General features: G+C 36.2%; 1 protein-coding gene across 3 annotated transcripts in view; it reads right to left on the bottom strand.

Moving 5' to 3' along the window:
* Positions 1-25,360, bottom strand: part of HMCN1 (hemicentin 1) — a 464,969-nt gene that overhangs the window by 335,397 nt on the left and 104,212 nt on the right. For all 3 annotated transcript variants that reach the window (XM_077901922.1, XM_077901921.1, XM_077901923.1), the window contains exons 2-4: positions 20,688-20,758; positions 1,875-2,033; positions 204-326 (exon numbers count right to left, since the gene is read on the bottom strand). In XM_077901922.1, coding sequence (XP_077758048.1) covers positions 204-326; positions 1,875-2,033; positions 20,688-20,758 — 353 coding nt within the window. The remainder of the gene's footprint in view (positions 1-203; positions 327-1,874; positions 2,034-20,687; positions 20,759-25,360) is intronic.

Here is a 25,360-nt window from a genome sequence, read left to right on the forward strand (position 1 = left end):
AGAATAAGATAGTCTAGAAACTAATACTATATAAATCTATACTTCCTCACATTGGTTTCATGCCTTTATTGACCTATGGACTAGGAAAAAACAAGAAACAAAACTCTTTACAAACCATTTTGAAATCAAATCTGTCACAATTAGGTTGGCCTAATTTTGGTAAGGTAGTTAGTAATTAGGTAGACCCACTTTATTAAACTGACCTCATTAACTTGTTTTTTGTCCAGATGGAACACTTGACCAGAACTTGTAGAGGCAATTTCTTCATAGACTTTATATCCAATATGGCCCCTGTCATCACAATCTCCAGTGAGCACAAATACCACCTATGATTTTTTTTTTAAAAAAAAGAAGACAGTTTAAAGGGTTTTCAGAAATCAATACGTATTTATTGAGTACCTATTAGGTGTTAACATGCTACTAGTAAAGTGGAATAACTACATTATTATATATATAATAATATTTAATTATATACAATAAAATCATACATTTATAATATATATACATATATAAATGTAATACCATACATATACATAATATATCTATATTTCTCCTTATATCCATGCACTTTGCAAAAGATTTTGAAGTCCCTCTTACTTGAGAGGTGGAGCTTAATCTATCATCTTCAAATTAAAGTTTGGACATGTGATTTCCTTTGGCCAGCAGCCCAAGGCAAAGGGACATTCTATCAGTTCTGAGCCTACATTCAAGAGGTCTTGTGTATTTCCACTTGATCTCTAGTGCCTCTTCCTTGGCTATAAGAAGAACATGCCTAAAATAGCCTACTAGTCCCAAAAAAGGGTGAAAAACCTATGAGGCAGGGTCAAGTTACCCTAGAGATCAGCCTAGGTAAGTCAAACCCAAACTTTATCCTGACACACAAGTTAGCAAGTATCATCTAGTTCTAAAGAGCCATGCAACTATGTGAGAAATAAATGCTTACTGTTTTAAGCCATTGAGAGGTAGGACTATTTGTTATACAGCTATAGCTAACTGACACAATAAGTCACTGGCTCAGACAAGATTCTACATAGGAGGTGATATTTGAGACACAGGTCTTTTTTGTTAGGTCTATGTTTTGTTAAAAAGATAATATGGTAGGAAGAACTTTCATTAATCCCCAATCATTTCCTTTCTGTATTAAAAAATATTAACATGTACAAATATTACATACCAATTTAATATGTGTAAATTAAACAACACATACATATTGGAGTACATATCTACAGATCAATAGTTGTAATTGTTGACATCTGCCACACAAAGAATAGTCAAAAAAAAACAAACAAACACAAAGAATAGTCAAAGAGGAGAGGCAACTTCTCACATGCCACATAGGCATACCTTGTTTTATTGCACTTTGCTCTATTGTGCTTCACAGATACTTTGTTTTTTACAAATTGGAGGTTTGTGGCAACCCTGCATCAAGCAAATCTATCTGCACCATTTTCCCAACAGCATTTGCTCATTTCATGTCTCTATGTCACAGTTTGGTAATTTTTGCAATATTTCAAACTTTTTCATTATTAGTATATATGCTGTGGTGATTTGTGATCAGTATGACTTATTGAAAACTCAGATGATGGTTAGCATTGTGTAGCAATAAACTATTTTTAATTAAGTTATAGACATTGGTTTTTATTTTTTTTATATACATTGGTTTTTAAAGACATGATAACACTTCACAGTTAAGAGACTATAGTATAGTATAAACATAACTTAAATGCATACTGGGAAACCAAAAATTACTTGACTTTATTGTGGTATCTGCTTTATTGTGGTGGTCAGAACTGAACTCACAATATCTCCAAGGTATGCCTGAATTCCTTCCAGCTATATTCATATAGAAAATCTGGGGGCTGACTTCTACTCACTTGTGACTGTTTCTGTTGGATAAGCTGGAGCACCTCATGAGTGAGCCGATAATCCTTGGACCGTGCATCAGTGAAAACATAGATGAAAGAGCCAGGAAGAGAAATTTCCAAGGCAATTTTTATAGCTCCAATACTCATTTCTGGACAATCACCACCACCCTGTTGAGGAGCAGAGAAAAAAATGCATTATTTCATCAACAAAAAAGAAAGGAATATTTTGGTTGTGACAAGTTGTTTTAGAAGCTCTAGAACGAAACAAGTTTTCTTCACATTTATTTTCCATCAGTTTGCCCGTGGATTAGTCACTTTGGTTACCAGGAAATGGAAACTATATAAAGTGATGTGTGGATAGAAAAACCTGTGTTTATGGATAAATTATAAATTCACCCAAATACACAAAATAATAGAAATTGTTATATACTTTTTTCCTAATTAAATGTGGATTCACTCTCCCATTCCCTTACATGACTATTTCATACATCCCTCTTTTCTTATCCGTTATTTGATGACCTTGGTTTTACTGTACTGAGAAGACAGTAGCAATCAGAAGAGAACTTCCATGAACTCCCACCACAATATCTATTAACCTAGCTACATGCCCTGCCTTTACAGTGAAGGAATCATTTGGGCACAGCTAAGGCTAACTACTCATATGTGCCTAATCAAAAACATGGCTCCTGTGGCTTTCCCTCCCTCTACTCCGTTGCCAAACATTCTTCCTTAACTGGATCATTCGTGCCAACAAACTTTTTCTCCCATACCTCAAGCTTTTGCTCAAATGTTACCTATCAGAGAAAACTTCTATGACCACTTCATATAAAATACACACTCTTTGTCATTCTTTTTATTCTGCCTCATTTGACCTACTAACACATGATGTTTGTGTTTTATTTCCTACTTGAATAGGTTCACCATATTTTCCTAAACAAAAATAGTCCTCACCCTAGAAAGAATTCTTGTCACATTTATTTCATTCAAAATTTATAGATAAAACTTTAAGTATGCTGTATTTATATTTTTATATATTTTAAATTTAGGATTATATCCAATGTTCTTCAAAATCACAGGTTTTAATGATAGCATAATATTCTATTTGTATCCCGTAATTTAGTTAACCATTTCTCTACTATTGATTAATGCTCTTTCTAATTTTCCTTTATTGTAAATATATAAATACAAATCTATTTTATAGACATATATAATATATATATATAATGTTTGATTATTTCCTTAGTATAGATGTCAATAACTATAGGGCCAAGGGAATGACTTTCAACCAATATGTTTTCAGCAATCAATAACTACTAAACACCCTGCTAGGATTTAGATACACAAAGATGAATAATAAGCTAAAGTATCTTGTCCTTAAGGAACTCATGGTCTAGAAAAAAACAATCAAATAAAAAGCAAGAGAGCTTGCAGTTATAGGGGAGGCCTTATGGTTCTATAGTCCACCAGAATCAGTAAGAGCTCTTTCTCAAAAAGAGAAGAAGATAAGGTTTTTTCTTTAAACTCTGGAGATTCTACTTGACTCTTCCACTGGGGCTTTCCCCAGGCTTCAAACAGTCTCAGATTGTGATACAATATCCTGAGCACCATAGAACTGATCAGGGTCAAAAGAGCCAGGCATTTGAACTGTTTACACTGCAGTTTGGACAAACTGGAGAATCTTTCCTTGCTTTGGATCCCACTCAAAACTTACAGGCTGGGAGCACCATTTATTAAATGAGTTGGAACAGACCTCCAATTGTTATGAAATGCTTCTTAAATTGAGACATTCATGAAATACTAGGTCATTTTGTTAATGGTAGGGGACTGAACGTTGTAGTAACCTGATCTTCATCTGAGAAGATGTCAGCTGTGGACTCCCAGGGATTTTACTCAGTTAACAGTCCTTCCCATTTTTGCAGGACTTATCACCTATCTCCACCATAACTTACATGTGTGTTCATGACATTTAGTTTAGTAGATAATACTGTTCTCAAAAACTTGTATACTTGTATCTTCAAACTGTGTTTACCTTCGAAATTCTAAGTTTACATTTCTAAAAAAGATTTATTTACTTATTTATTTGTTTATTTATTTATTTGAGAGAGAAAGAGAGAGTATGTGTATGTGAGAGAGTGAGGGGAAGGGCAGAGGGAGAGAATCCTCAAGTAGACTCCCTGCCAAGTGCAGAACCCTATTCAGGGCTCAAGTTCACAATCCATGAGATCATAGCCTGAGCCAAAACCAAGAGCCAAATGCCCAAACAACTGAACCACCCAATTTATTTTTTGGCACCCCCAAGTTTACATTTTCAATAGTTTGTTAAACATCTACTCTTAGGGCAGCCTGGTTGGCTCAGCAGTTTAGTGCCAACTTCAGCCCGGGGCGTGATCTCTGGAGACCTGGGATGGAGTCCCACGTCGGGCTCCCTGCATGGAGCCTGCTTCTCCCTCTGCCTGTGTCTCTGCCAATCTCTCTCTCTCTCTCTCGAATAAACAAATAAAATCTTTTTTAAAAAAATCTACTCCTATTGGGATCCCTGGGTGGCTCAGCGGTTTAGCACCTGCCTTTGGCCCAGGGCACAATCCTGGAGTTCCGGGATCGAGTCCTGCATTGGGCTCCTAGCATGGAGCCTGCTTATCTCTCCTCCTGTGTCTCTGCCTCTCTGTCTCTCTCTCTATGTCTATCATAAATAAATAAATAAATCTTTTAAAAAAAAATCTATTCCTAGATGTTCTATAGGTCTCCACAATTCCATGGTTTTAAAGTAGACCTCGTTAGATTTTCCCCAACCATATCTTCCTTATTTTTGTTAATCAAATTACCTGCCTCCATAATCAGGCTCAAAATAGAAGCCATTTTGATTTCTTCCTTCATCTAATCAGTAGTCAAACCATATTTCTCTACTTCCATCATAAATCAGTCTCCTCCCTTCCTCCTTACTTCCTATAATTCACTCTTATCATTGATTTTGTTCAGAGTATAGTCTCCAATCTAACCTTCTGCTCTGCCTACCTACCACCAAAATTTATTTTTCCTGAAGTAAAGAGCTATCTAGATCATGCTCTTACCTAAAATCTTTCACTACTTGTGTTGAATCAAATTTTCTTTCTAATTTCCTATCTCCTACTGCTCCCCCACCATAACTTGCTTCCTTTAAGCTAAGACTATTTCCTGTTCTTTGAATATGCCCTTTCTTTACACTGTAATGTCTTTAGTATTTTCATTTATCTTTCTACTACTCCATTTCCACCATCAACACTCCTCATCAATATATGCATGGCTAAATTCTCCCATTTGCTATAAGCTGTAACTGTACTTTGCCAAGTCTTTTAAGTCCTGAGCTCATAGTATTTGCTGTCATATAGTAATTGCTGAGTAAACATTTGACAAATTGAACTATTTTCCTTCTAAGGTTGAGATGATATGCCTTTCCCTCTCTAAAATTTTCTCTTTTTTTTCCCATCAAATATAATTCACTCTTCAGATTTACTCTAGAATGCTTTATACTTCAGTGATATAACATGTTTTCCTCTGCATAATAGTTATTTGGGGGGATTATTGTCTGCTCAAAATGTCCTTGCTTAAGCATTTGTGTACTAGGAATGTGGGAAATAGCTACTGGGAATGTTAATAGCTTTAATATGTTGCATATATTTAATATTTTGCATGGGAATAATTTTTACTTGAAGTCAACTTCAAGTAAATGTAATGAATATTCTGGACTGCTCAAAAAACTAAATTCCTATTGTATTTTCAGAAGCTTAAACAGAAACATTCCTCCTCTGTGCTTGACATCATGCACATGAATGTGAATCACAATATAAAATTTACCCATTCCACAAGCATTTGTTGAATGGCCAAATACACAATACAGCTAGCTCTGTGGTAGAATGATCCTAAGGGATCCCTGGGTGGCGCAGCGGTTTAGTGCCTGCCTTTGGCCCAGGGCGCGATCCTGGAGACCCGGGATCGAATCCCACGTTGGGCTCCCGGTGCCTGGAGCCTGCTTCTCCCTCTGCCTGTGTCTCTCTCTGCCTCTCTCTCTCTCTCTCTGTGACTATCATAAATAAATAAATAAATAAATAAATAAATAAATAAATAAATAAATAAATAAATAAATAAATAAAAAAAATGGTCCTAAGGAGAGATTAATTGCCTCTTGCTAATTGTCACCTAATATCAAGAGGCTAGGAGAAGTCTTCTATGGACCAAAAATCAGAACGCTAAGAAACCTCCAGGGATATACGCTAGGAATGACAAAAATGATAAGCCTTGTCCAGATAGTAAAGGGCAGTCTTTGAGCCACTTGACTTGTGTGCAAATTACTCTAATTAATCGAACAACTCTTCTCTTTCCAAAACAGTACAATATTTTTACATTATTACCTTTTTGCTTAGCTAGGTTAGTGGATAACTGAAAATTAAATAAATGTTTTCTTGTAATTTATATCTTAGTGAAACTATTTATCTATCTCATATGGATGCATGGTCTTGAAAATAAAAATGTTTTTTTTCCCTAAAGAAGTATAATGTTATATCCTTATAAGAGCTCACTTGAGTTTGAATTTCTAATCATTTTAAATAATAAATAATCATTAAAATGATCTAGAATACATTAGATATGTGCTATCTAATACAATGGCCACAAACAAGCCTTGAGTGGTTACTGAGCATTTGAAATACAGCTAGTGAAACTAAGGAACCAAATATTTGATTTTACTTTAATTAATTAAAATTTAAATTGAAAAACTAAAGAATTTTTCTAATTTTTCATATTGATGACATGTTGATAATATTTTTGATATAACTGAGTTTAAATTTTTATTAAAATTAAACTGTTTTTAAAAATTACATATGCAGTTCACATCATATTTTTGTCAGACAGCACTGCTTTAGAATGGTTTAGTTATATAGGCTTCATTCTAGACTATTATTTGTAAGACTGCTGCTTTGATCTAAAAGTTTTCCATGAACTTTGCTTGCTGGCAGAAGTTATTAAAAACAAAATTCAAATTGTTTAATTTACTAAGGATCAGGAATCAAATGACAACCTACTCTAAAAGTTCATTAAGTTTTTCCATATATATATATGAAACTTGTCCTACAGATTTGCTAATAGTGTTTCTCAAATCACTAACTGATCATCTGAATCTTAAACTCAGTTTTGGCAGAAGAGGACTAAAGAGAATTATTGTCAAAATGTCCATGTTTATAAATAAACCTCACAAAGTCAGATATTTTAGGTTGATCTGTGTCAAACTCATGCGCAGATTTTTAAATTGGAGAAAATGGGACTGTGACTGAAACGCTAAAAACAAACTATTTTACATTAGTTCCAAACTTAAAAAAACAGTAGTCCTTTAAAAAAAAACTTAACATTTTATGTTTTGACTTGAATACCAAATGGGAAAAAAAAGTAAAATAATATTTCATAAAACATCTTTAATGGAGAAATTTATTTTTTTAAAGATTTTATTTATTTATTCATGAGAGATACAGAGAGAGAGAGAGAGAGAGAGGCAGAGACACAGGCAGAGGGAGAAGCAGGCTCCTTGCAGGGAGCCCGATGTGGGACTCGATCCCAGGTCTCCAGGATCAGGCCCTGGGCTGAAGGCAGGGGCTAAACCACTGAGCCACCTGGGCTGCCCAATGGAGAAATTTAGAACTGATGAACGTAAATCTGTGAAAAGCCTCATTAATTTAATTGACCCTTTTATTGGTAATAATACACTCTACTTCTAATAGCTCAGTGGATACCTCCTCTAAGCCAAGCACTAAGACAGTATTGTCATATCCACTATATTATTACACACTTTACATTAACTGATGAGGTAGGTATCATTTTTAGCACATTACATTGCCACGGCACTAAATTTTGAAAACCCCTTTCCTAGGGTCACATAACCACTAAGTGAAAGAACAGAGATTAGAACTCAATTCTCTCTGGCCTGAGACTTTGTACAAACTCCAGAGAGGCATTTTACAACCTTCATCAACTCTGTGACCACAAGCAAGTAGCCTGTCAGAGGAAAAAAAGGTTCTCATTCTCCACATACCCACCGAATATTTTTCATTCTTCTATTGTAGCATTTGTTGTGTTATAATTCATCTGTTTCTTCCCACTTGATCTTTGTTCCTTGAGGAACTCAGTTAGTGTTCCATTGTGGTTTGATTAATGAAGGGATAAATGAATGAAAAGTGAGTAAATGGGTAAATGAGATTGTGCAAAAGCAATCTTTTTTTTTTTTCTTTTTTGAAAAGTTAAAAATTCCTTAATTTTTTATTCCCGGTACCACTATCACAATTTACAGGGCAATATACCTGATGTAATGAAAAGAAAAAGAAAAGGCTACAACAGATAAAAGACCTCAGGAATGTACATCTAATTGACACTACATTGCATTAATCAATACCTGCACTTTTTGCAAACTGTGGCTATGACGGTCCTGAACAAGAAGGGTTTCCTGTTTAAGCTGCAGTAACTTTTCTGACTATGGATCATCGTTCCTCCTGTGGCAGATTTTTACAGTTCCTCTAATGCATTTGGGACAACTGTCTCAAAGTAACCTGCAGCTTTCCTGACGACTCCTTACTCTCTCTCCTGCTAAGAACTGGTAGCAAAAGCAATCTTGACACAGCCTAAGCAAGCTTTCTGTGTTCAGCCTGGGCTTTACCCAAGCCTAGCCCATCTCCTTTCAAGTAATAATTCCAGAGCTAAGACTCTTAAAAGTTCAAATGCCTATATATGTATATTCTTAGTAGTATATAAAACTAACTCCTCCTGTCATATCTCTGTATCTTTCTCTGTCTCTTTGTCTCTCGGTCTCCGTCTCTCTAAATCCTGGCATGCTGTCAGGTTGAATATTTAACAAAAGAAAACAAACATGCTTATGTAAACGTATCTCCCAAAACCACATAAACCTACACACATACACGAAAATGTAAAGTGAGAAGAGCCTGACTTAATTTTGTGTTTTTACTTGAACTGTGAAATATAACTTATCTATATTAGTAGGCATATTCTTGCTCGATATGTTGGTATTCACTTTATCTTTATCATTCTACCGATGGTTACAATTTACTAAGCTGCCAAATATACTTCAGATTGAAAAAAAAATGTGTACTGGAAAAACAGAAGCATGTGAACTTTTACAGTAAATGTCACTCCTGGAATTAAAGAAAAAAAAACTGTAACTTCAGAGTTAGTGATAATTGTGTTTAAAAATTAAATTCCTGAAAAGCAAGATAAAATAAGAATGAAAAGAAATCTTATCAGCCCAGGGAGTAATAAAACAGAGACTATCATGCTGTCTTTTCTAAATACAAGACAATGTGGGAGTGGCACTGAAATAAACCGAACCTTTAAACCCTGAGAGGAGTTGGAGAAAAATGAGGTCCCTATCCAAAACCTAATGGGAAAATGCCCATCAAACAAGGGGTCAGAGTACTAGGAAGCTAATCTCAGAGCAGGCTCTCACCCATGCCTTATTATTTCTCTTCTAGTCAACTCATCAATTCTTCTAGTCTCAGCATCCATTTTCACTGAACTAGTGTTTATACTAGTTTCCCAGATAAGCCTAACTCTAAGCAATGAAAAAAAAAGAAACTTTCTTGGCAGGTTCATGCCTAAGTCCAAAATAAGTATTAGTGGCCTTATAACACTTACCTTTATTCTAACCTAACCTACTATGCCTTGTTTTAAAGTCAGACCATATTTTTCTTCATATGGAACACCCACCCACTGCTCGAAGTGTCTTATTTGTGTCATTTACCCTTTACCTGTAAAATTTAGGAATGAAACCCAGTCTTAAGCTGAACCAAAGTTTATAACCCTCAGTTCTCTTCCTTAAAAAACACAGTTGTGTGATTCTATGACGAAGAAAACAGAAGGTACATATGGAAACCATTACACATTGCATTCAACCTAAAACAAAGTTGCATCCAAGCAAGTTTAAATAAATCAGAATGACTATCGAATCCTAATGTATTAGTGACATTTGGTCTTCATCACTTACAGAAAACACAGCAGGGATATACTGAGATAACCAGAGTATATCAGAGCCCAAACTTCAAATCTCTATAATCACAACATGTTACAGTCCAGGCAGTCCACCATACTGCCCTTTACTAGTTTGGAGAAAATGGAATCCAAATCAAGGCATCACAAAACAGTAGACCTTGCTTTCAGACTAACTGCATTAACAGTTAACAATTACAACCATTTCCAGGCTTTCAGGTTATCACCTGTCAGGATCTAACTCTTCAACAACTGATCTTTCAATTTGTTGGAACTTCTTTCATGTTGGTCTTAGGGGGAGATTCAATCACTTCAATTTAAATAATCGTAAAGGATACACAACGTACCAGCCACTTAATATTGTGATTAATAAATCAGAAGATGATATGCCTTCATACTACCTAGAGAATTCTTTCCTTTGTCCTTCAAGGATTCTATACCTTTTTATTGTGACCTTTTCTTTTCCCACCAAATTAAGACACTGCCCTGGTCCCTGGTTGGGATTCCTGATCTCTCTTAATATATGGCTCCCTTGTTTGCTCAAAGAGAATGAGCCAGAAGAGGGCAGGGTTGTGAGCCTAAGGAGGCCCTTGCAACCATTCATCATCTGCTTATTCCAGGATTAGGCAGGCTTTATTTCTCCTTGTTTTCTCCTTGGGCTGTGACCCTTCTTCTGATTTTCCTTAATACTCCTCAGACACAGCCTGCCCACTAAAATCTCTGTCTTCTTTCTACTCTAACAGTCACATATGGATTTTATATTTGGTATTTGATATTATCTTTGTTACTGGGATCATAATTTTGTGATTGTGTAATGTGTGTTTTATGGGTTAAAAACGTTATTTATACTGCTTATGTAATTTTAGGCCTTGGCAAAAAAATGATCAACACAATGCATTTTTAATAATAAATCATTGTAATTTATGAACATTATAATTCATAGGTAAGTTGGAGATAGACAAGTTGTATGGGTTGTTTTAGAGCTAATAGTCATTAAACAAAACTGATGAACTAAGATCTAGATCATTTCACAGGAGGAGACTCATATATATATAAACAGACTAGATAAATGAGGATTTTCAAAAATCAACATGAATCTAGAAGGATGGAAACATGGTTTAAAGTTTATAAGAGGAAATCTGACAGAGTGAGCTGATGACTGCACCTGAATTCAATAATATGATATGACTGCCAAAGAAAGCCCATATCAGCCTTGAACACCAACACAGGCTTTAGGACATCACTCTGGAGGAGGGCCCCATGTATTATCTGGTGATGAAGACCAGTACTATTAAATTCCTAACTGGGGTTAGTTCATTTCTGAGGTATTGATAGGTTTCTGGAAGGGATTCAGACATCTGATGGAATAACTGGACAAATAACAGTCAAAGTGAATACCAATACCAAGACTCCACAATTCTTCCTGACACTTTTTCAAGGCCTAAGAATAAAGACAGCTTTTTGAGAACTGCTGCTAATCAACTGCGATGGAGAAGAAACTCTTAATTTTCTGTACATTCATTTTGTTCAATGTGAGACTGATAGTTTTCTCTAGGAATCTTGGCTTTAGACCAAGAAACATTCTCCCAATGTAAACATTTTAACCTCCATCCTTACCATCACCTAAAAACTGACAAAATTAGATGCAGTACTTATTACAGGGAATAGAATAATCCTGTGGTTGGGTAAGTAGCATGTACAGTGTCAATCCAGGCATCATGGGTCAGTGAATTCCTCTTCTTAAATGTTATTCTGTGATATGTAACTGCAATATTTACTCTGCAATGAATCATGTGTTTACCCTTTGAAACATTCCCACACATGCACACTTTGAAAAGAAAATCAAGACTTTTATCATTATAATCCATACCTACCTCATTCTGCCTAATATTCTGCTTTGAAAAAGTAATCCAGTAGTCAGTGTACTCTTCTATACTCTCTGTCCTTTGAAGTGCACATAAAAGACGGCTAAGAAATCATTTTGCTTTTTGCTCTGGATAGGGTACTAGGGTGGATAGCTAGAAAAGAGCCAAGCATTACCAAAAAAAAAAAAAAAAGAGCCAACCATTTCCACTCAGGCCCCTCCATTCTCTTTACTCTCTGAGGATTTAGGATATTATTTGTCCCTCAGAGAATTCATATGGTCTAGAAGAAAACTAACAGCAAATGAAAGTTTTAATAGGTGTTTGATTCAAATTCCAAAAACTTTCAACTCTACCAACAAAAATAACCAAAACAGGAAACACAAATGTTGGCTAGGATGTGGAGAAAGGAGAACCCTCTTGCGCTGTTGGTGGGAATGCAAACTGGTACAGGCACTCTGGAAAACAGTGTGCAGTTTCCTCAAGAAATTAAAAATAGAGTTACCCATGACCCAGCAATTGCACTACTGAGCATTTACCCCAAAGATACAGATGTAGTGAAATGATGGGACACCTGCACCCCAATGTTCATAGCAGCAATGTCCACAATAAACAAACTGTGGAAGGAGCGATGATGTCCTTCAACAGATGAATGGATAAAGATGTGAAACACACACACATACACACACACACACACACACACACATACACAGTGGAATATTACTCAGCCATCAGAAAGGATAAATACCTACCATTTACATTGACATGGATGGAACCAGAGGGTATTATGCTGAATGAAATAAGTCAATTGGGGAAAAACAATTGTCATACGGTTTCACTCATATGTGGAATATAAGAAATAGTGAAAGGACCATAAGGGAAGAGGGGAAACTGAGTGGCGAAAAATTTGAGAGGAAAACAAACCATGAGCAACTCCTAACTCTGGGAAACAAAGAATTGCAGAAGGGGAGGTCGGTGGGGGCTGGGGTGAGTGGATGATGGGCATTAAGGAGGCTACATGATGAGATGAGCACTGGGTGTTATACTATATGTCAGCAAATTTAATTTAAATAAAATTTAAAAAAATAAATAAAGTACTGCCTTCTATAAAAAATGAATCAAAACATCATCTACAAATACAACTAGAGTATGAATACTATCTTTCAATCCCTTAAAGAGCATCTTGTCCATGTGTCTCTCCAACGTGTCTGTGAAGTCATACTTATATTTTAAGCTTAACACAGTAAGTAGTGAGAAGATATACTGAGCAATAAGAACAATTTTTATTTGTAATTAATTTTTTCATTTGCTACTCGGTAATTTTAGGTGAGCCAACTACTCAAAGTGATGAGAGATAGTAGTAAAAGCCAAAATTTTCAAGAAATAAATTCATTTCATTGAGGATGAGACCAGCCCTAGACCTACATCTGTCTTTAATTTTCTATACCCCTAACTTTAAAATAAAATACAAAGACAAATTCTACAAATGAAATGTCAATTTGATTAGATTAATGAGGTTTCTTAAATGAATATCTAGAAGGAAAATAGAGTGATAAAGGACACTGGCTTTGGCATTAAAAACCTCCAGTTTTGAGACAGCTTTGCTATTTGCCAGTTTGATGACCTAAGACCTGTTTCCTAATATCTCAAAGCTTGAGTATCCTCATTTGTAAAAAGGAATATTTGTGTGGGTGTGAATTCAGAGGATGACTTTAAACTACATGCAAAACCACAAGGCACATGTTCCATAATTGTTGGTCATTTATGGCATGATTATTTGGTGATTATTTCCCTTAAAAAAAAACTTTGGGGTACTAGAGGTAGTAAGTAGTATAACAGAAATAATAACAGCTAACTCAAGCCCATACTTTATGCCAGACACTGCTTCTACTATTCTTGAAGCTTTTACCCGTATTATGAGTTACATATAGTAGACTCCTTGTCTCACCTTCTTCCCTAAATTAAATACATGCCATTCTCCTGTACTTGTAAGAAAGAAATATATATGCATTTGTAAGAAAGAAAACTTAAACAGAAATAAAAGCTGCTGTCTTCAGCTGAATCATGTCCAACCAAAAACAGAAATCACATCTTTCATAGTTTTATAGTGTGTCTATATCTGCACTTACATATAATCCCTTCCCTTTTCTTTTCTAGTCATTTTTCTTTTTTCTTAATTTATTTGTTTTTTTTTTAAGATTTTATTTATTTATTTGACAGAGAGAAAGCACAAGCAGCAGGGAGAGGGAGAAGTAGACTCCTTGCTGAGGAAGGAACCTGATATGGGGCTCAATCCCAGGACCCTGGGATCATGACCTGAGCTGAAGGCAGATGTTTAACCAACTGAGCCACCCAGGTGGCCCCTTAATTTCCTTCTATTATACATCACTTTGGTTTTGAAAATTCATATAGAAGATTTTCCTATAAATCTAGAAATAAAAAGCATACTTTTAACATACTAATACTAGAAAGTAGACAAAGTGTATACTAAACTGTTATCATAAATTGCTCTTCTAAAAACAGCACTGTCTTGTCCTCCTATTTTTAACTGTCATGGCCTATCTGGCCATGGTTTCCCATACTCTTCTTTGGCAGTTAATCCTAGCATCAATTGTTCTTACACTTCAGCAAAACATTTTTTTTTCACTCAACCTCAGCCTGCTGCAGTTTGTTTATTTACCCGTTTATTTCTGTTAAAGAACTGCAATAATTGAACCTTGCCTCCATCTTCTTCATAACTCTCTTGTTACTATGTGACAATGCTGTTCTACATATTTTTAGTCTTATTCCTGCTTTTTTTAAAGGTCAATTTTACTAATAGATTTGCTTTAGGGACCAACTACCTGTACGAATGCTTGTAATTCCATTATTGTAAAACTTTCCTTTTCTTTGCATTTCAAATGTTTAACTAATTACTTTTTGTTGTTTAAAACATATAGATAAGGGGCATCTGGGTGGTTCAGTCGGTTACATGTTTGCCTTCAGCTCCGGTCATGATCCCCAGGCCAGGGATCAAGTCCTCATCAGGCTCCCTGCTCAGCGAGGAGTCTGCCTCTCTCTCTCTCTCCCTCTGCCCTCTCCCCAACCCTGCTCGTGCTCTCTCTCTCATAAATAAATAAAACCTTTAAAAAAATTATATAGATAAAAGATGTAAAAGAATATTACTGCTACACCATTTTCTAAAAATAAAAAAGGTTATTGTTTCTTATAAAAAATGTGACCCCAAGACAGGACTTTGCATTACATATTTACAGAGATACTAATTTCCCAAGCTCTGTGTGATTTGAATAACATTTGTTGACATGTGTCTTCTCTTCTTTTCCCCAGAGAAAAAGCGCAGATGCTTTTCAAGTTACTTCTTGTTTTCCAGATGACAGATGATAAAGGAAGATGAAATTAATGTTATAAATTTAGTGATTTAAGTTTGGTGATTTTTTTCTAAGTTTTAAATGCTTTTCAAGTTACCTATATCACTATAAGAAAGTAGCCAGGCCTCCTGTAATGTCAATGCACAATTATTTAATTTATTTAAAACTAAATTTACTTTTCTTGTTTTCTAAACTATTACAAATGCAAAAAATTAATTGACTTTAAATTTTTTTTTAAAAGCTAAGTTCATTTTAATGGGACAGCAATTCTTGCTGCTCGTGATACCAATGATTTGAGGGAATCACTAAAAGTGGCAGAAGAAAAACTTAGGGGTCTAGAAATTATATACAAAACAAAATTTTGCATCTCATACTAAAATTTTATGAAATTTGTGAGATTTAGTTTCTAGACTGATTCATGAAATAATAAAACATTCTCTAACCAAACACTAAAGAGAAAGCAAAATATATTCTTTAGATTAGGTGTTAAGCGATGATGTAGCCTTGAGTCTTTTCATATTTGACCCTTACTTAATGAAATTTTTGCCACTCGTTTAAAAAGGAATAATTCACTAGAAACATTGAATCTTTGAAAGGAAAACAAAAAAACAAAAAACTTCCATGATAGCCCCAGTGCCTACAATAATGCCCAATATTGAATAAAGGAGAAAAGTAAATATTTGTTTTCTTTCCAAATTGGTTGTTCTACTTAAGCATCCTCTTGGATCCCAAGATAATGCAAAAATAAAGCCCATAACATGTATCCAGTCCACAGAAAACCTCCAGAGAAATGTACACCAGCTTCGATTCCAGGAGGAAAGAAAAACAAAGATTATTTTCTTGAACAGAGATATGATATAACCCTATGGAGTGCCTGTATTGGGCTCAATTCCAGAAGGTGATGCACCAGGACTCTGGGGAGGGAGTCAATAAAATATGAGTCAGGAATCATGATCCTTCACCCTGGAGACAAATGGAGCATAGAGGTAACTCCTTGAAGATCCTCTCAGATCAAAAGAAAGGGAGAGGCAGCAAAATCAGGAAGTGCCAGTACCAGGTCTCAATGAGAAAGTGGGGATTTTCATTCTAGCCAGATATTAAAGAATACAGTTCAGCTGTATATTTGCATAGAAAAAATGAATATAGTAAATCCTTTCTTAATATTCTCTCAGCTAGAAATCTCCATTACTCAGCCCTTCTGAATCTCCGTGTAATGAAAAGTGATAATTAGGTCTTTAAGTTATCCTTTGTACCATCAAGGAAAGTTTAAATTATATTTGATATAATTTTTACTGTCAAAATCTGTATTTTTAAAAGAGGCTATACTCATAAATAGCATCTATTTATTCAACAGCTATTTAAGTCCACTCTAGGGATCCCTGGATGGCGCAGCGGTTTGGCGCCTGCCTTTGGCCCAGGGCGCGATACTGAGACCCGGGATTGAATCCCACGTCGGGCTCCCAGTGCATGGAGCCTGCTTCTCCCTCTGCCTGTGTCTCTGCCTCTGTGTGTGTGTGTGTGTGTGTGTGTGTGTGTGTGTGTGACTATCATAAATAAATAGAAATTAAAAAAAAAAAGTCCACTCTAATGAATATACCAGTTCATCCCACAGGTCAATCAGAAGCTCAACAAAAGCTACAAGGCTCTTGCTCACAGGAGCTCATGGCAGAATAAGGCATCATACAAATTTTAACAACCAGCACAATACAATTTCTAATTCCCATGATCCATGTACAGAGCAGAAATTTTTATGGAAAGATTTTTTTCAGAGGATCTGGACATCCAAAATGGCAAAGAATTTCCTTATTGAGGGACAGAAAAGTAAATTCTAAGTAAGTATCAAGAAATGATTAAAAAAGAATGACACAGTATAAGAGAAAGGAAATAGAGGATTATTAGTGGAAAAGATCATCAGAATAAATTTAGTAAAAGAGAAATAGATGAGGGATAACTATACAAATCTATTTAGATACTTATGAAATATAGCTTATTTTAGTATATAACTTAAAAATTGTAGAGATAGGCACAATAAAAGAAACATGACTGAATACATATTTGGAATGCCAAGCTTTGGTTTTTTTCACCCTATGCCCCCATTATGCTCATACCATGCACAGTTACAAATCAAATCATTCACCCAACAGTAAAACCAAGCTATTAAACTTCAAACTCTAATTTGGACTCTGCTGATTCATATATAGTGGCATATTCATTCATCTGTCATTCATTCATCAAAGAGTGAGGGTACTAGGGTAGTGATGAGCTAAATCAGACATGATTCTTCAAAGTGAAATCCCAACTACTTTGTGATGGAGAGAGGCAGTGAGATAGGACTAAGCCTGGAGGACAGGGCAGGATCTCTTGAGGAAGTGATATTCAAGATTAGACTTTGAATACAGGATTTCAAACTAGGTTAAGGGAATGTGGAAATGAAGGCAGGATGAAGGACAGGAACTTCCTATCTAACGAGAAGACTATGTGCAAAAATGTCACCAGGAGATGGGTAAGGACACACACATGGGGAGGCTCTATGCAAGGCCCCTAAGATAGAGCACAGAGCCCAAAGGAGAGAGTGGCTCTAGGCAGAGCTGAAACGAGACAGATCTCAGGTCACTCAAAATCCTGGGATGAATTTGATGAGGTGCAGATGACTGCAGAGGGCATTAGGGGAAAATGTTCAGAGACATATTTTGAGATCATTTTGTTCTTAAAATAGAGAATAGCCTGGAAAATAAAAGCAAGAGTAAATACAGGAAAATCACTTAGAAGTGGTTTTTTTGCACTTGTTTAGACTAAAGATATAGTCATTGGGACTAGGGTAGTAGCAACAGAAATAGAAGTCAATTGACATGAAAAATATTTAGAAAGTTAAAAACTTGATCCAAACTTGATGGTTTGGATATTGAGGGAAAGGGGATTACGACTTTTTGGTAGTATAACCAGAATATTGTAGGCATCATTCACAAAGATGACAAATAGAGGACAAAGAGCAAGGACCAAGTAGGGAGCAATGGAAAAGGGCACATTGTGAGTTTCACTGAAGAGGGCCATTGTGACATCCAGGAGACTGACATAAGGGTCTGTATCTCAGAGGAAAAGTCTAGGCTAGAAATATTTATGTGGGTATGGATGATTTTGCTTAAAGGGAGGATATAAAAAATACTTAGAAAGTTAAAAACCAAGACTTGATGGTTTGGATGTTGGGGAAAAGGGAGGTGTATGTTAAGGATGATCCAGATTTTTTGGTAGTATAACCAGAATATTGAAGGCATCATTCACAAAGGTAGCAAACAGAGGACAAAGAGCAGGGATTTAGGACCAAGTATGGAGCAATGGAAAGAGCTGCCTAGGAAGCTGAGGAAAAATGGAAAGAAAAATGAGAGTGTAGGGAAGGATGTATTTGTTAAAGACAACAAAGGTGTCCATATAATATGCTGATGACTGAAATGTTTCCGCTGCATTTAACAAGCCAGAGTTCACATGTCACCAGCTAGAACTACTTTGATGGAGTGGGGCTGTGGGGACTAGAGTGACAAAGATGGAGGGATGAAGGAGGGGGCGGGTATGGAGAAATGATGGTGGTGAATACAGACAACTTTCTTGACACTGAAGGAACTATAAAGAATAAAAGTTATTATTTATAAGAGGATTTGAGAAAAATTATTTATAAGAGGATTTGATTTGCTTTTTATGGTTTGGTTTGTTGGGATTTGTTTGTGTTTTGTTGAGACTAGGACACACTTAAGAGTAAATGGGAACTTTTAAGCAGTTGAGAGAAACTGTTTGAGAGTCCTAGGATCCTGAGAAAGCCAAAGAGCTGAGATCGAGTAAAGAATGAGAATAGGATGGGTGCCAGATGTCAGTGGATTTGAGATATGAGGAAGGGAGGGCTGCAATTTGTATGTGCCTATGTTTGAAATAGTAAGTGAGGTCACTCGCTCAGAGTAGGTCACTCACTGAAACAACCAGTAGTAACAGGTTGAGGGGTGGAGGTTTAAAAAGAGTAGACAAGATCTGTAATTGTCATTGGGAGAAATGAGAAATTTAATTGACCAAAGAAACACAGTAAGATCATGGGAGTATTGAAGAGTTCAGTGGAGATACGTGGGTTTGTATTTACAGTGGAATCAACCTGCCCTGTTGTGAGACTTCAACAGCACTTGGCCACTGGTGGACAGGCATGAATTATGCAGATAACTGGAGTCAGAGAAGAATGAGGTTTTTCCTTTTGAACTGAAAAGCAATGGACAAGAAGGAACAAGATGTGTTTTTGAAGTGATAGAACTCTGAGCTAGATTGGAGGAAAGTAAAAAAAAAAAAAAAAAGGACAGATTTGATGACCTGGGAGACAGGATAGTGTCCAATGGGGGTGAAGAAGCAGTTGTAAACAATTATGCCAAAAAGCTTAGTGGACAGATGGTTGCTGCTGGCAGTTCAGATGCTTGAATTAGTGATTTGAGAGGTGAATGGATTAGTGATGATAAGGTCCAGAGGGTGTGTGTGGGAATGGAAGACTGCGATGAAGTAAAGAACAGGTTATTGAAGATGACTAGCAGGTCAAGGAATTGAGGGGAGAAGGTTCTGACAGGTCATTCCCATTAATGCTGAAGTCCCTAGAATAGTGGCAGCCCTGAAGGAGAAAGGTACTCAAAGATCCAGGTAGCAATAGCTTAGATGAACTATGGGGAGTGGTCAAAGGTTTGGAAATGACTACAGCAGAGATGATCCACTGAGGGTAGTATGGTGAAGCAGCCCCAAAGAGCAAGGTTTTTGTTTTATTTTTTTTATTTTTTTTTAATTTTTATTTATTTATGATAGTCACACACAGAGAGAGAGAGAGGCAGAGACACAGGCAGAGGGAGAAGCAGGCTCCATGCACCGGGGGCCCAATGTGGGATTCGATCCCGGGTCTCCAGGATCGCGCCCTGGGCCAAAGGCAGGCGCTAAACCGCTGCGCCACCCAGGGATCCCAAGGTTTTTGTTTTAATTAATGGATTTAGCAACAATGATCTCAAAGCACCACTAGGGAGAAGGTACATACTAACCCTATCTCCAAGTCCTGTTTTCAGAATAACAGCTAAACCAATGTTATTCTTCTCTAATAACCAAATTATATTTAGGGTCAAAAATTTTTATACAGTTGATTTATAGCATAGAATATCAAAATTATTTTAATTATATTATTTCTGTTATAGGGAAAGGATTAACTGTTGCTTATGACTCTCAATGAAGGGACTCATTCAGAGCAAGGTTCAGTAAACTTCTTCTGTAGAAGATCATATATAGAAAATATCTTAAGCTATGAGGGCCAAACAGTCTGTCAAAACTACTTATATCTGCTATTGTTGCATGAAAGCAGCCATAGATGATTCATAAATGAAGATGAATCCAATCTGCCCCACTCCTATTTCTATTGTTCAATTCATTCAGTACTCAAGTGAGAAAAAGAAGTTGTACTAGAACTTAAAACCCAACAATTATTTCTATCAGATTTAAAAATAAGGGAAATCAGACAAAAATTAAAAGGGTGATTTCCCTTTCCCCTAAAACAAATAAAACTGAAAGCAAGCACTTACCTGAACATACAGTTCTCTGAGTTCATATTGAAATTTCTTGGGATCTGTGGTAATTGTCACTGGGCCAATTTCTATGAAGATAAAAATAGCATAGGATAAATTGTAATCAACTGCATTAAAGACTTTATTGTGTCTGCAAATGTCTTTCTATTTTCCACTACATGGTTATTTATTAATAAGAAATATATAGCCAACAAAACAACAGACTGTTTCTCAGTTTATAGCTATCAAAGAATTACTTACAATTTTCTGGAAATCATGCTTATGCAGGGTGAATTTTTAGCTTCAGGAAATGCAAAGGGGCAATCAAAAATGTCATAAGACAAAGAGTCAGGAGACCCTAGGTTCAGTCCCTTTTTACTCTCATTGTTCAGTGAACATTTATTGAATACCTACTTTGTTGCAAGATTCTAATCACTTATCCAGCCTATAATTCTATTTTTTCAATTTTATATTGTAACTTGTTTGCAACTTCGTTAAGTCCAAATTGGTTCAAAATAAAAAATTTAACATTAAACAACATAAAAACAAATGAATGAACTTCAATGCCACAGGGTTTTTTAAGAACTGGCAGAAGCACTGAAATGAGAACATTAAAAGTTCAGGAACTAGTCCTGTCACTTCTTTCCCCCCAGCTGGGGTTACTGGGGGGAACTAACACCATTCTCCTGAGCTGACACTGACCACCATAACCACCTTTGTGGTCACTGTCACTCTCATGACAACCCTGATGTACTGCACAAATCACTACTACAAATGGTAACAAGTAGAGCCACTGCATTCCTTGGAAAATCAGGACCGAAGTAAGTCAGGTGAAAAGAAAGAGCCCAAATACCAGAGTGGGTTAAGTTGGCAATATATTTTTATATATGATACAGCTTGTCTATAGTAAACATTTTAATCCAAAAAGATCATATTTTTTTTAAAAAAAGCAAGCTTTAAAAGAGACAAGTGGAAATGGCCTTTATAGGTATCAATTACTTCCTTAAGAAACATCCATATATTTAAGTAATATAGTATTAAAATTCATCAGAGTATTACGTGCACAGATGTATCGTCTTAAATTCCCAGAGTGGATGAAAAGTTTTCTATTTTATCTATTGAAGATACAGGCTCCATTCAAAATGATAATGTGCAACTACAATACAAAATTATAAAAATATTTATTAACATTGAATTTTTATAAGACACTTTCTAGCTTCAAAGGCACACTCCTAGAAAAAGACTTTATGACTTCAAAGGATAATAATTAGGCTTTCTATAATGTGCTAAATATAACACAAAAACAGACTGTAAGATTTTAGAAATTAATGAGGTAAACTGGAAAGAAACCCAATTTGCCATAACCCATGTAATTTTTTCTTAGAAATTACATGAAAAAAAAATGTCTCTATCCTTCATCATAGATTAGACACCTTGCAGTATGCAAAAGGAATGGAGAAGCAACTGGAGAAACTGTGTGAAAATGCAAACATCTGCATTCCATACCAAGCAGAACAGTTATTAGTTATGTGAAAGTCTTGTCCCAAGTATATGGAAAATCATAGAAGCCTACTCCCTCAAGACTAAACAAAGGCATACTTTGCAAAGGAATGCAAAATAGCAAAGAATATGCCAGACAGTTACACCCTGACATATAAATTGTCAGCAGCGTTGTCAAGCCAAACTTCTATGTTCTTACATGGCATAATACCGAAATAATTCGAGAATTCAAAGTGCAAGAATTAGAAAAAAATACGAAGAATACTAGAGGAAAGCAACTATGTAAGAATAAAGAGGGCACACACACAAGAATATGCCCTATAATTTGAATTTAAAAAATAGCCCTGGATATATGCCTGTTCTTCAAGAGTAGAGATCAAGGACTGCTACTAAAATAAGGGGACTGATTAGCCTTCATTTATATCCATAGACTCAAATACCCATTTGTTTTCAGCAAAGATAGGAAATCCTTCCTGAAGCTCATTAAGAAGCATTTTTGCAAACTACACTGGACAGCTGAGATAAATCTTTTATCTGTTATGAGAAATACTCCGGAGAGGTAAGGGCTTTGCTGAACTGCCATATCCCTCCAGCTGTAAGTAACCTTTCCAACTCTTTTGAATTGAATGATATGACTATTTGGCAAAATCAGCCCTCCTCCCTCTCAGAACCTGCTTCCATTCCAGTCTTCCTCCTCACTTAATACAGCCCTGTGCCAGTTGTGTTATGAGCAATTTCCTCTTCTCTTCCTTTTTTGCTCATTTTGGTTTCATCCCCTGCCAAACCTTTGATGACATCCAGCAGGTACAACTTTGTCCTCTCTTCCTGCCTGAACACGGTCCTCTGTTGCTTACAGAATTAAATGGGAATTCTCCGAGACATTCCAAGTCTCTCTTCAATTAATCCAATTTTGTGAAGCATGAGGCTACTAAGCATGAGGCTATTGCGCTTCCTCATTACCCCCATGGCCATCCCCACTGTTTCTCTTTTTCTTAAGATTTTATTTATTTTTTTCATGAGAGAAGGGGGGAGGGGGCCAGAGACACAGGCAGAGGGAGAAGCAGGCTCCATGCAGAGAGCCTGATGTGGGTCTCCATCCTGGGACTCCAGGATTATGCCCTGGGCGGAAGGCAGGCACTAAACCACTGAGTCACCCAGGGATCTCCCACCCCCCACTGTCTTTCATCTGCCCATATGCCACTCATTCTAAAAAGCCTGATTTAAGTCCTACCCCTTGAATATTTTGCCTTTTCTCCAATTTTCTTTAATGTTGTCTTGATAATATCTTTACAACAAAGACATGCATGAGAAAAATGAAGATGCATAGCATTTAACAGAATGCAGAGATCATCTCCACATTATTCAGTTACTTTTATCTAGCTGTTTACAAAGAAAATCTACCAAAAATCAATCAGTCAATCATCAATCTCCAAGTAGAAGCACTGAGCTAGAAGGACATTAAAGACTATTTGGTTCACTATCTTTATCTACAGACAATAAAATTTGAGGTCCAGTGAAGATGAAATTGAAAGCTTTGGTGGTGAAAAAAAAAAAGTTAAGATATCTGAAAACATTCTCTACACAATGTATAGCTAGTTAATATTTCTTTTCCAAGATCTTCATTCTGTTGATGATCATATTATTACTAACTTTCTCCTCCTTTCCTCTGGACCACAGGCAAGAAGGCCATTGTTCGAGTGCCTAATCTGATGCATGCAGCATCCAGAAGTCTTTATTGTTGCATAACTGAATATTATCTTTCCAGACCAAAGAACAATAAAGAAAAAAAAAGAATAAAGGTTAAAGGTTAAAGAGCCAGGCCTTCAGATCCTTTATTTCTTGCCCTTTTCATTACATCATGGAGCCTCCATCTTATACCTAAACACCATGCAAGGGGATCCCTGGGTGGCTCAGCAGTTTGGCGCCTGCCTTTGGCCCAGGGCGCGATCCTGGAGTCCCGGGATCGAGTCCTGCATCGGGCTCCTGGCATGGAGCCTGCTTCTCCCTCTGCCTGTCTCTGCCTCTCTCTCTTTCTCTATCATAAATAAATAAGTAAGTAAGTAAGTAAATAAATAAATAAATAAATAAATAAATAAATAAATAAATCTTTAAAATTCAAAGAGGAATTAAAAAAAAAAAACACCATGCAACATAATTAATATGACGGCACTGATTAGTCAACCAAGAAAGTTTTCAGTTTTCCCTATTAACCAAATGTTTTGGTCTTTACTTCAACCAAGCTATTAATGCATAATCAATAGGTACAATTCTCCACATACAGATTATCTTAAAAAGCAAAAGAAACAGGGGTGTCTAGTTTCCTCAGTTGGTTGAGCACTGACTCTTGGTTTCTGCTCAGGTCATGACCTCAGGGTCCTGTGATCTAGCCCCATGTCGTGGGCTCTGTGCTCAGCCTGGTGTCTGCTTGAGAGTCTCTCTCTCTCTCTCTCTCTCCCTCTGCCCTTCCCTCTGCTCACGTGTGTATGCACTCCTTCTCAATAAATAAATACATAAATACATGAATACATAAATACATAAAATTTTCTTAAAAAGAAACATTAGGGGTTCCTGGGTGGCTCAATCGGCTAAGCAACTGACTTTGGCTTAGGTCATGATCTCAGAGTACTGAGATGGAGCCCCGCATTTGTCTCTGCGCTCAGCTCAGAGTCTGCTTCTCCCTCTGCCTTATCTCCACTCATGCTCTCTCTCTCTCTCTCAAATAAAATAAAATCTTAAAAAAAGGAAACATTAGGGCAACATGCATTATTACAAATATAAGAAATATATGTGTCATGCTTCAGAAGACCACTTTTGATTAAAAAAAAAAAAAAGTGTCCAAAACTCTTAAAGCATTCTCTTTTCATTTTGTTATTTCTCGTTTCCTAGGGACTTATCAGATGGGTTGGATTTATTTCCAGCATCTCAGCCATTGTTCTCTTAATCTGACTTGTTGGATTGTATTTGTGAAAATAATGGAAAGAAGTTCACAAGTTAATATTTTCTTTCACTGCTTCACTTGGCAAGATCAATATCCAGTTTCTCACTTCCTCTTTCCTTTCCACTAACAGATTTCTGCTCCTTACAGTTTTTCTTTACTCAAAGTGCTTCTTTAAAAAAAAAAAAAAAAAAGATTTTATTTATTTATTCATGAGAGACAGAGAGAGAGAGGTAGAGACAAGAGGGAGAAGCAG

The sequence above is a fragment of the Canis aureus genome, chromosome 6 (genome assembly GCF_053574225.1).
Source record: "Canis aureus isolate CA01 chromosome 6, VMU_Caureus_v.1.0, whole genome shotgun sequence".
Classification (NCBI taxonomy): domain Eukaryota; kingdom Metazoa; phylum Chordata; class Mammalia; order Carnivora; family Canidae; genus Canis; species Canis aureus.